At 35.2% G+C, this 13,447-nt stretch overlaps 1 protein-coding gene across 1 annotated transcript; it reads right to left on the bottom strand.

Moving 5' to 3' along the window:
• Nucleotides 1-5,839: 5,839 nt before the first annotated feature.
• Nucleotides 5,840-12,614, bottom strand: LOC127965919 (chronophin-like). The gene is made up of 2 exons (XM_052566642.1): nt 11,672-12,614; nt 5,840-8,666 (listed from the first exon to the last, which is right to left on the bottom strand). The coding sequence occupies exons 1-2, from the start codon at nt 12,261-12,263 to the stop codon at nt 8,341-8,343; spliced, it is 918 nt and encodes a 305-aa protein (XP_052422602.1). The 5' UTR covers nt 12,264-12,614; the 3' UTR covers nt 5,840-8,340.
• Nucleotides 12,615-13,447: the final 833 nt, after the last annotated feature.

Below are 13,447 nucleotides of genomic sequence, written 5' to 3'. Positions count from 1 at the left end.
TATACATATGTATACATATACATATATGACGTGAAAAGGTTGAAGGGTCCGTCGTGTAAAAAAAACTGTAGCCACGTGCTCTATCATCTGCGCCACAGAATACAACAGATTTCTAAGGTCTTTTTATATTATTGTTTAACACTACCAGATGTTGGTAGGTGGAATTAAATAGCCTGTGCCAAAATAAAAACTAAATAATTATTAAAAATAGCCTACAGGAGCATTTTATTTTCACGAGAGGGCAATCAAATGTGCCCATTCTCTGTTGGACTCTTTATTTTGTCGTCTATCCGACATAAACATTCATAAAGGGTTTCACTCATCATTAAATTATGCACGTATCCAAAAAGGGGTTCATTGATATGCACATATTCAAAAAGGAATTAATGATATCTTAAATTACAATTTTTACTAGTGAAAATGCCATTTTAACATGTAAGAATTAAATTACTGATATCAAGAATTATGTGTATTACTAGTTGTAATTTCATTGTTGATATGATAAACTTATTTCTGCGAGTGATGACGTCATTGTTGAGACCAAGAATACACGTCGTTACTAGTTGAAATGTAATTGTTGATATCAAGAATTCAATTGTTGATATCAACAATTAAATTGTTGTTATCAAGAATTCAATTGTTAATATCAGCAATTCCTATGTTTAAATGTTAAAACGGCACCAAAACTATTACAGATATCAAAATGCACTTGTTATTAGTTACAATTCTAAATGCACATATCAGCTTTGTATTTCTTACTAGTAGATATATAATTTTTTATATCAACAATGACATTTTTACTAGTAAAAATGTGAATTCTTGATATCAACAATTTAGTTGTTACTAGTTAAAAAGTTAATTCTTGATTTCAAAAATGTAATTGTTACTAGTGACAATGTTCCTTTCTGATATCTGCAAATGTATTTCTGATATCAACAAATGGGAGGGTAATTTCAGATCTCTAAAATGGCTTTCTTACTAGTAACAATTACATTCATGATATCAGAAATGAACATTGTCACTAGTGACAATTAAATGGTTGATATCAATAATTAAATTGTTGATATCAAGAATAGACATCATTACTAGTAACCACGTGATTACTGATATCAAAAATAACTTTACTAGTAAGAATTTTATTTCTGATATGTGAAGTCGTAATTTCAACTAGTAAGAAAGTAATTCTTGATATCAACAATTAAATTTGAATGGAATCCTATGGTGACATTTAACTAGTGAAAATACAATTCTTGATATCAAGAATTAACATTGTTACTAGTGGAAATTGAATTGTTGATATCAAAAATAGCAATTGTTACTAGTGGAAATTTAATTGTTGATATCAAGAATGAACATTTTAACTAGTGAAAATTTAATTGTTGATATCAAGAATACATATCCTGCGAATGAATAAAAGTTAATTCGGCTTGCCATACACTAGTAACAATTCAATTGTTGATATCAAGAATTCAATTGTTGATATCAAGAATAGACGTCTGTATTAAGCCCCTTTCACACTGCACGTCGGACCCGCAATATTCCCGTAACATTGCCTGGTCGCCTTCTGTGTGAAAGCAACCACGTCCCGGAATTGATTACCGAATCGAACCCGGGTCGGGGACATAGTAACATTGCGGTAATCGATCCGGAACGAGCGCTGTGTGAACAAAAGCCAGATCTAATTCCGTATCGAAGTGATGACGCGCGTTATCGCGCGACTCTTTTACCGGCTGTTTTGAAGGAAGATCAACATTCGCGACGAAAACATATGTGCAAACTGTAATAAAGTAGAGATCAGTTAGTTCCTCACTTTCCGCGCTGACGCAGAGATCGTTTGCTTGCTTCAGTTAAAGTATAACGTGCCAAGCGTTGTCGACTCTTACATTACACGTCACGCGCTGATGTCACGTGTCGTTACGGGATCTTCACGAGTTGTGTGTGAAAGCACGCACATATACCGGGTCATCACTGGCAGTGTGAAAGTGCCAAATCTAGCGACCAGGGAACAATTACAGGAACACTTTACCCCTGTATTTGCCGGAATGGCAGTGTGAAAGGGGCTCTAGTAACCACGTTATTACTGATATCAAAAATAAAGGTCTTTACTAGTAAGAATTGTATTTCTGATATGTGAAATCGGAATTTCAACTAGTAAGAAAGTAATTCTTGATATCAACAATTAAATTTGAATGGAAGCCTATGGTGACATTTAACTAGTGGAAATACAATTCCTGATATCAAGAATTAACATTATTACTAGTGGAAATATAATTCCTGATATCTAGAATTAAAATTGTTACTAGTGAAAATTGAATTGTTGATATCAAGAATACATATCCTGCGAATTAATAAAAGTTCATTCGGCTTGCCATACAACACATGCATCTAACGAAACGAGCTGCAAATCATCACAACACATTCATATAACGAAACGTGCTGTAAATCCTTCACAACACATACATATAAAGAAACGCTGCCTCACAACACATGCATTAACGAAATGCGCTGAAAATCGTCACAACACATGCAATTAACAAACGCGCTGCAAATAGTACTGGCCACAATGGAAGTGTTGTGATGATTTGCAGCGCGTTTTGTTATATGCATATGCACTTGTGTTGTCAAACTGATGAAGATGTTTTTTTCACTTGCTGATGTTTTTTCAATTTGCACGTGTTTTCTAAAGTTGCAGCGTGGTGAGCTGTCTGGGCCACCGTGAAACCATACAAACATATTAAACCATACAAACATATCAAACCATACATAAAGGTTACCTACCAGCTTTTTGTTTGGTGTCTTGACTTCCCACACTTGATAAAGTAAAAGTAAAAGTCCAAGGCCGCGACGACCAGTGTACACTGCACTTTGAATGAGACAGGGGTAGCTGCATCCTGGAGCAATGGGCGTGTTAGGCCGGAGACACACTGGATGCGTGGCGCAAGCGTCTCAGCTGCGTGGCGTGTCGGTTTTTAATTCGGCTCCCATGTTAACAGGTTAGAGCTTACAGACCGCCTGCGTGAGACGCGCGTCTCAGGCGCGGCTCGAGCCGCGCGGCAAACGCTTGCTTGCTAGAAATAGAACCGACACCTATTTTTACCGCGACACGCGCGTGTGTTGGAAGCTTTTCCAGCCAAAATATAATAGGAAAATGTGTTTAAATGTAATTTTGTACACAAATACATATGAATTCCTGATATTTTGATATTTGAAAGTCTATAGGTTGACATAAATTCAGATATAAATGTAATAAAAAAAATAAATAATAATTATCGATTTTCAAATATTGCACCTGTCAAACATAATCTATTTCGCCGTATTGACGGTGTCCTTTATAAGTAGGACACCGCTGGCGCGCTGCTGCTGTAGAGGGAGACCGTTGACAGACCAGGCTCATGTCTTCATGACAACAATATATACTTTTTTTTACACACCTACACCTACGCCTACTGATAAAGGACACCGTCAAAAGTATTGACGGCGAAATAGATTATGTTTGACAGGTGCAATATTTGAAAATCGATAATTATTTATTTATTTTATTACATTTATATCTGAATTTATGTCAACCTATAGACTTTCAAATATCAAAATATCAGAAATTCATATGTATTTGTGTACAAAATTACATTTAAACACATTTTCCTATTATATTTTGCATGGAAAAGCTTCCAACACGCGCGCGTGTCGCGGTAAAAATAGGCGTCGGTTCTATTTCTAGCAAGCAAGCGTTTGCCGCGCGGCTCGAGCCTTAATATATCATTGCTCTTTTTGTTGTTTTTGATTGCTTCCACTGTCTTCATCTGTAAGTCGCTTTGGATAAAAGTGTCTGCTAAATGAATAAATGTAAATATTAGTATAACCTGTGATATAGATGAGTGCCAGTAAACTTTTTTCTGATTCCATTCTTTTAGAAACCATGCACAGGAAGCATATGTACTTTTGGTACTCAGTGAAGAGTCAGTAGTACAGTTTTATTATAATATAATGGAGAAGGGTCTGGCTGCAGACTTGCTATCTCAGACACTTGCGCTTCTTTTTTATTGGATATTTTATTCTTTTTACTGGTTACTTCTTTTTTGAATCTCTCAACATTTGTTTTTCTCTTGTGTAAGTATGGTTGACTGAAAGTCTGTCAGTCCAGATGTGAGGAGGACATACAGAGTGGAGCTGGAGCTCAGCAGATGTGATGGCTGTAGAAACTGTGGTTTTTGGAAAGAAGGGATCTTCACAGCTTTCTATTCAGACAAAGAGTTTGCTGGATTCTGTTCTATGGACTGCTACTGCAGAATGAATGAATGAGTGGTTTATCTATCTATCTATCTATCTATCTATCTTTTTACTTGAATTGGTGACTGAAACTGAAAGCTAAATAAATGTTTTAGAGGATAAGCCTGTGTCTGTTTGCTTAATTGGTTAATGCAACTTAAAACAAGGTTACTAAACTCTTCTGACTCATTTTTAAATTTGATAATTTAATGGATTTGTCATTTATTTTTCTCTATCAGGCAAAACCTAGTTTTCTAGTGTAACACTTTAAAATAAAGTTTCATTTGTTGACTGATGTATTAACTAACATTAACTATGAGCAATACATTTGATACAGTATTTATTAAACTTTCTTAGTTAATAAAAATACAGCTGTACGTTGTTTGTTCTTGTTAGTTCACTAATTTTAGCAAATACAGCTGACTTTAAATGACTTTAACTTAACAACAGCAAGTGCGACTAACCGTGTCAAGAGACATTTGTATTCTCAAAAATAATCTGTTTTGGATTATTGATAAACTAAGACCTAAACGTGCGGTGATGATTACGTCAGTAAGCCGTTTACTTTCAAATGTAATTTAAAATAATATTCTTTACATCATTAACACTGTTTTTACAATGGATGAATTTCAATTGGTTTTATAGGATTATGCATTTTATTTATCGCTTTCTATTAATCTATAGGCCAATAGCGATTAAGAGTATGGCTCACCTTTAGGCGGAACAGCCAGTTTTCGCTAAACATTTTGCCACGCCCCTTACCTTTCTTTCCACCAATGAGAAACCTTTCGACACGCCCACCTTTTAGCATGCCCATTGCTCCATGCTGCAGTTACCCATACTTGCTTTGAATCGCGAACTTCAGTAAACTGATCGGCCGTAAAATTAACCAATCACAAGACATCTTATAGGGGGGGCCACATGGGGTGGCCAATCAAATTTGGGCACCACGTAGACCCGCCCCTGACGGAGAGACAAACAGCGATGCTGTTTGATTTGCGCTCTATTCACTCATAAAGTTTACATTCATTCACTTCACACTTGTGACTTTAGAGGTCTGTGTATAATATTGTGCTGATCCCATGACTCAACTGTTATCTAGCAAATACCGGATCCGAATATTCAGGCAGAATTATTCCTTGTCTGTTATTAGTTTTTGAAGTCATCATCCGTGCCTTTCTGAATAAAGTAGGCTAGGCTATTCTGCTTAGGGTACACCCTTAATTATTACATATTTTACATATTACATATTTTAATTTTACATGCAACATAGATAAAGTAATAGAAATTAACCGGTAAACGCAATATTGTAATCCTAAATTTTACATTGTACTTGCAAACTCTGTGCATGCGTTATGGTTAATGCATGATGGAGTAGTCGATTATTTCTGACAGCGCCGACTAGTGGTTTAAGTAATCAATCACTCGACTACTCGACAAGTCATTTCAATTACGGTAAAAAAAAAAATAAAAAAAAAATAAAAAATAACTTCCTGAAGGTTTGTTACTGAAACATGTCGTATGAAGCTACTCCGATAAATTTAATCATGTGCAGAAAATAATAACGACAAGATACAAGGCATATTTTTATTTCTTTAAAAAAAGTGAATTCACATCACATAAAGAGCATTAAATCCATCAGCAGATGCATTTGCATGTTTGTCTTCAATATGATCACAGTTCAGAATTAGATGTTCATAATGGGGACAAAGTCTAAAGACAATAAACCATGACCAGAAATCACTCAGGATTACGTTTTTATAAAAAAACGGGTCCAGTTTCTGCGACTAGGATCAAAACCACAATATGATTTAATCTCATTTATCCAGGTTGACATTCAGTGCGTTCACACAGATGAGTTTGGCACGTCAGATTTACACACGTTTCATATTCAGTGGTTCGACTTCATGTGAAGCTCAAAAACATGTGACAAGGCTCTCAAACAGCAACTACTCCAGTCAAAAAGGTCACTTTTGTTAATAAAAGGCATTCAAAACCCAATCAACAAACAAGTGAGCAGAGGTCAGACATTTTCATCCAGATCTGAATAACAAATCTCAGTCAGATAACACTAATGCAATTAAAGCTAAATAAATACACGTACAGTAGCTGGCACATAAATTATTTTCTGCATTGGTCAAGCTGCTCTAAACTGTCCCATTATCAAGTAGAGATTTGGATTGGCACAGTGCTTCATCTAGACTTAACTAATCACCTATGCGGTTTACTTCATAACTCGTGTTGGACTCAAGGGACATTAGCTGATTGTCTTCTGAGCAGCTGTTGGCAGAGACACACACACATGCAAAAAAATATATTCCACTTAACTTCCAAAAGTCCAATTTAAGGGGATTGTATTTATTGCATTTTGACAAAAAAAATAAAAAATCCCATAATAAATAAAAATACAATTAAAAATTAGGAAAATAAAATGAAATGAATTAAATATATTAAATATTACCTTTCAAAAATAGAATTTAAGAGGACTGTGATTTAATTACATTTCAATAATAAAGCACACACACACAAATTCATATACAATGACAAATTAAATCCATTTATTATTATTACCTTTCAAATATCAAATCAATTTGAAAGCACACACACACCATACACACAAAGAAATTTTATCCCCATAATGTAACTATATTTGAATAAAAATAATTCTGAAAATATGAAAAAAAAGTATATAAACAAATAAAAAATGAAATGAAAAATAAATCTTAAATATTACCTTAGATTTTTTTTCATGTTATTTTAATATTAAAAGGTAATTCCATTTTAGGGGACAATATATTTCTTCATACACACACACACACACACATGCATTTATACATACAAATTATATTATATATTATAGAATAAAATATATAATAAAATTCCCTTAACACAAAGTAAATTAAGTAAATGGGGAGATATATATTTAATCAATATATAAATTGTGTTGCTCCCCCTCTAAACCCAGATGAAAATTTTTCTACGGAGCACAAGAGGTAATATTCACACAAGGACATCAGGATGAGTGTCATTAAGACACCTCCTGCAGACACACAGAGCTCATCTCATGCACGACTGCTTCTCAAAGAGTCACATTCATCCTCTTTAATACACTGCTCTCTGTCTGTTGAACGCATGAGATGCATAAATGAGTCTTATCTGAGGAGATTCCTCTGACAGATGGAGCTAAACTTGATTACCTTTTTAAAACTAAATATAAATCACCTTTCAAAAATAAAATGACAATTTTTAATGGAATATTTTTTGTATTATTGAAAGGTATTTTAGGGGCTTATTTTATTTCATGTTATTGTGTAATTGAAGGTTAATTATTGTCATTATCACTCATGGCATCACTAATCATGTTTTATTTGATAGCTTTAGAAAATTATTAAAAATCTTTAGAAATTATGACAATTTTAAAATGTATGAACATTTAAGTCCTCTTAAATGCTTTTCAACAATAAAGAACACCAAAAAAAAAAAAAAAAAAAAAAATAATAATAAAATAAAAAAAAAATCAACTTAATTTTTTTTTTTTTTAAATTCACAAATTAAATAAAGAATTAAACCCCTTATATATTCTTACCTTTCAGGAAAATAAAATAAAATGGATGAAATATGTGACCCTGGAGCACAAAAGCAGTCTTAAGTCTCTGGGGTATATTTGTAGCAATAGCCAAAAATACATTGTATGGGTCAAAAATCATTAGAATATTAAGTAAAGATCATGTCCAATGATGATATTTTGTAAATTTCCTACTGTAAATATATAAAAACTTAATTTTTGATTAGTAATATGTATTGCTAAGAATTCATTTGGACACCTTTAAAGATGATTTTCTCAATATTTAGATTTTTTGCACCCTCAGATTACAGATTTTCAAACATTTGCATCTCAGCCAAATATTGTCTGATCATAAACCATACATCAATCTTATCTATTCAGCTTTCAAATGATGCATAAATCTCAATTTAGAAAACTTGACCCTACCAACTGGTTTTGTGCTCCAGGGTCTCGTATGTCTGAGTGGAGCTCTGTGGTGTTTTCTCAGACGTTGAGGAACAGTGCAGCTGTCACTCGTCTAGAGCCTGCAGGAAGTCAGCCACAGACTCCATCACGTAATCAGGAGCGCAGTGCTTCTTCTGCGGCTCCTGGCTGTCTCTGTATACGAGCGCCTCCTCCAGCGTGGAGACCCCGGTCAGCGTGAGCACTGTGGTCAGGCCGCAGTTACTGCCGAACAGAACGTCTGTCTCCAGCCGGTCTCCGATCATCAGCGAGCGCGCCGGGTCCACATCGAACTGGCTGGCGATGCAGTCGAACATGAAGCGGCTGGGCTTCCCGATGACCGTGGCCTTCCTGCTGCTGGCCGTCTCCAGAGCGGCCGTGAGGCTGCCGGACCCTGCGTCACATTCACACCAGAGCAGCACCATTAATCAAAGATCTCACTTCTAAATGACAACCAATCTCCCATGTCTGTTAAACCTTGGGAAAAAGTCATACCGAAACATTCAAATCTGTGTTTGTGCTAGGGATGGGAAATATGGTCAAAAGCTTTTAATATTGGCAATATTTACAGCATTTGGCATTTCCAATTAATGTAGGTCTGTTAGATTCTTCTTATTAGGACTATTATTAGGTTACTTATTAGATTAACAGTGAGCCGGTTGAAAATAGATTAAATGTTTGACGATTCAAATCAGTTGAGATTTGAAACAAATTGCGATTCTGTATGTAGCATATTAAAAGCACAGCGCTGCTTTGTTTACAGCGGTAACCGAGGAAACGGTTTAAGCTCCACCTGCTGCAGTGTTCATGAGTGCCTTGTTTACAGCGGTAGCCAAGGAAACGCTTTAAGCTCCACCTGCTGCAGTGTTCATGAGTGCCTTGTTTACAGCGGTAGCCAAGGAAACGCTTTAAGCTCCACCTGCTGCAGTGTTCATGAGTGCCTTGTTTACAGCGGTAGCCAAGGAAACGCTTTAAGCTCCGCCTGCTGCAGTGTTCATGAGTGCTTTGTTTACAGTGGTAACTAAGGAAACGCTTTAAGCGCCTCCTGCTGTTAGAGTGAGTCTGCGTCTCATTCAGCTCGTCTGCAGTTTCTGTTTCATGCAGATATTTTAATGTATAGTTTCACAAAACTGAAGTCAAGCCATTCTGTTTTTGCTTCAAATGTTTAAATTACACAATCTAATTTCGATTAAAAACTGCTCATGTTGCATGCATGCAACATCTTTGTTTGGATCATGATTAAAATGCAGTGCTTGCCTCTCATTTTCAATGGAAAGAGCACAGACAAAGCCTTAGTTTCTTATTTATTTGTTATTTATTTGATTTGGGGCTTCAATTTAGTTTTGTTGCAACAGATGTTGCAAACCAGAGCCAATCAGAGCGTTCACTCACTTCTGACTGTGTTCAAGCGGGGCTGCCTCATTGTGAATCGTCCATGTGTTTCTAGAGTCACTCAAACAACAGGCCGAAAAAACAGCTCAGCAGAGCTAGAGCATCTGAGGAACTTCAGATAGATTTCAGACAGAATAAACCTCTTGGAAACATGTCCGTGTCACTTTTCACGTCAAAATCAAAAGATACAAAAACTAGTTATTAAACTGAATATTAACTAGTTAAACAAATTACTTTCAAATTTAAACAATTTCTCACAAATACATTTTCCTGTTTTATTTATTTGTTTTGCATGACCCTTTTAGTAGTTCATGACGACAATGTCTTATCCTTTATTCCAATCCTAGAAAACAATGTTTTTATGTGGGAACCATATATTCATTTATGTTTTAAGCAGTGATTTGCATTGTGTTTTTTAATGATAATTAAGCACATTTACACCCAAAACTCATGACTGTCATTAAAAATGCCTTTAATTAATGTTACATTAAAATAACGGTATTTTTGTTTCTTTATTGGATACAGCAGTGTTGAATTTCATTCAAATGAAACCGAAAAATATTAAGTCACAATGCAGAAAAAAAAAAAAATAATAATAAATTTTATTTATTATATATTATAAAAAGTGTGTATGTGTGTGTATATATATATATATATATATATATATACACACACTTTATGTTTGCATTACAGGAATGAGAGATTTTTTTTTTATATAACGTGAATTGTCATTAAAAAGAATGCAGAAAAATCTCAAACCAAAAACAGGATTTGTTTTCTTACTGCCAAAAAAAATTTCATTTTTATTTTCTTCCTGCTTATGGTTCCCATGATTTATAAAGTATTACTAAATATGATAAAAAATTGATTTATTCTACAAGTGAATTTTGTTTTGGTGGAGAAAACGTTGAATTTACATAAAAATTGTCAAAATGCAGAAAGTTCAAATGGGCTTGATTTCTTTTATATAAAAAAAAAAAAAAAAAAAAAAGCTTGATTCTACCATAAATGTAAGGTTTTATTTTGCTTTAAGAAATGTGAAGATTGTATTTTACATTTACACCCAAAACTCTCATTACTTTCATAAAAAAAGCCTTTAATTTAGGTTTATAAATGGTGGAAACAAAGTAATAAGTCAATGTAGGAAAATATTTTCAAATAATAAAAAAAAACATGAATTGTTTTAATTTTGCATTAAATTAATAAGAGTTTTGTTGGGGACAAATAGGTGAATTGTCATGAAAATTATGCGAGAATGAAGAAAAATATTAATGATCCTAAAATATGCTTTTTTATTTTCTTTCTGAAAAAAAATAATAATAATAATTTGTAGTTACCATGATTTAAAAAGCCAGAATCCATAAAAATTTGACATCATAAATAAACATTTTATTTTATTTTAATTAATAAACCTATTTTGCATTGCAAGCAATGAGAGTTTTAGTGAAGAAAGTGTTGGATTAACATCAAAATGTCAGTGCAGAAATTCATAATAGCCCTTAAAAATGGCTTTATTTTCTTTCTAAATATTTTTTTTTTTACTTGATTCTTCCACATTTTATTTTGCTTTAAGAAATTATATGCTTAGTGTAATTTAATGCTAGTCAAGCACATTTACACCCAAAACTTTCTTGTTGTGATTTTCCTAGAGGATGGATTTCGACAATTGTAAAGGGTTTCCAGGAATGTCTAAAATTTAAAAAGTAGTGTAACCATTTAAATTACTTTATTAAAGTAACGTACCAGATTACAATTGAGTACTTTGAGTAAATCTCAAAGAACTAAAGCATATACATGAAACTAAATAGGAAATAAAACCGTCCTAAAACTCCAGATACATTAGTGTTTTTTTTAAAGCAAAAGAACGTTTTGTAACCGATTAAGGTTACATTTATTTAGTAATTAAATTACGTAGTTGCATGAATCCAGTTCCTCTCAAGACATCAACAATGTCTGCTTCTGATTTTAATAGGATGATGCATGAAGCTTCCCTGAGCCCTGACTCACCCGGGGTGACCCTGCCTCCTCTCAGCGGGTGCCAGGGGTCCGGGTCAGTGGCCAGGAACAGACACTCGGGGCTCCTCAGGTAGCAGCAGGCTTTGGCGAGCTTCATGAAGGTGAAGTTCTCGTCGTATCCCACCAGCACCGCCTTCACATCCGGGTCCAGCGGACAGGTGTAGATGCTGGCGCCCGGCTCCGCGTCCTCCTCCTCCGCCACCGGCACCCCGGCGTCCCGCAGCTCCTTCATCACCCCGCCGCAGCCGATCACGTACACCTTCCCCTCCAGCCGAGCCACATCGCGCAGGTAAGCGGCGGAGCAGTACGCCGAGCTGAAGATCTCATCCTCCGCGACGTCAGTGAAGCCGAGGCGGCTGAACTTCTGCACGTAGTTCTCCCGCGGCCTGGTGCAGTTGTTAGTGACGAAGAACACGCGTTTACCGCGCTGCTTCAGCAGACTGACCACCTCCGGAGCTCCAGTAACGGCTGTTTCTCCGTTCCAGATGACGCCGTCGCAGTCGAACAGCACGTTGTGTTTGGAGTCCAGCAGGTCCCGGATCAGAGCGCCGCGGAGCGTCACGCAGCCGCCGCTGTCTGCCATCTCGCTGGCTTGAGATCCCAGTACGATGGAAACAAGCGATAAACTGCGTTTGTTTTAATCAAACGCGCTGAAGTCCCGTACTTTAACGGTTATGAACGCAGAACCGAACGCGACGCAGTGGAACGGTTCACCAACGCGTCCATCTCTGTCTGCTGCTGGTGGAGGCGGGACTAAAGACGATCCAATCACATTATTTGGATTTCGCTGTGGGCACGCCTTTTCTCCGTGTCCTCCAATCAGAAAAGTATACATACGACATATTTAAATATTAACAAAAAGTGAGCGGGGCTTAGTGACATTAGATGTGACTTCTAATTGGGCAGGTGCGATGGTTATAATTAATAATGTTTCAAGTGTTTTGCAGTAAATATCAGTCCAGATTCTGTTCACAGTAACTGAATTGAGTTTCTGTTTTTCCAGAACTCTTCGTCAAGTGAACAATTTATTCCAAGACAAGTTACTTTAGGACGAGTTTTTAATATTTTAATATGATTCATATTATTAATGTTTTACAGCTGTATAGTAGTCCTCCTTAGTTACATAAAAAAAAATTATAGGAATAATAATTATAATTAATTTTAAATGTTAACAACGATAATTAATATTGATATTAATATAATAAATATTACTAAACATAATAGTATGAGTATTTACATATTTAAATACGATTTAAATTATTAGGCTAATGTTTTACAGCCAGGGGCGTAGCAGCCATTTTAAAAGTGGGGGGGACAGCTGTATGGTGATTTGACCCAAAGCTGATGTTCATAGTAAATTCTAAATAGAATACCAATTGGCATTTTACTTTTTCAAATTTGGGAACATGACATGATAGCTTACAGGAACCTATTTTTGTTAAATCATACTCAAAATTAAAAAATACTGCAGGACTTTGAGACCAATGGGAGACCATCTATAATTTTTTTTTTCTTTATGAAATAAAGATATTTTATGATATTTACAATATTTCAGTTGCACTACATTTGAACAATAACTTTTTTTTTTAACAGTTGGACAAAAACAGGCGTTAAATGAGTATACAGATTACATCTACAGTAATTTTATACAAACATACATTTTATGAAAAATATGAGACAGATGATCTGTGAAAAAATCAAGCTCCTCCCAGTGGTCCTATTGCCATTTGCAGAAATACATCACTCCCGGTAAAAAACAACCAATCA

The sequence above is a fragment of the Carassius gibelio genome, chromosome B10 (assembly GCF_023724105.1).
Source record: "Carassius gibelio isolate Cgi1373 ecotype wild population from Czech Republic chromosome B10, carGib1.2-hapl.c, whole genome shotgun sequence".
Classification (NCBI taxonomy): domain Eukaryota; kingdom Metazoa; phylum Chordata; class Actinopteri; order Cypriniformes; family Cyprinidae; genus Carassius; species Carassius gibelio.
The sequence above is the reverse complement of the archived record's forward strand: the minus strand, read 5'-3'. Positions and strand labels throughout refer to the sequence as shown.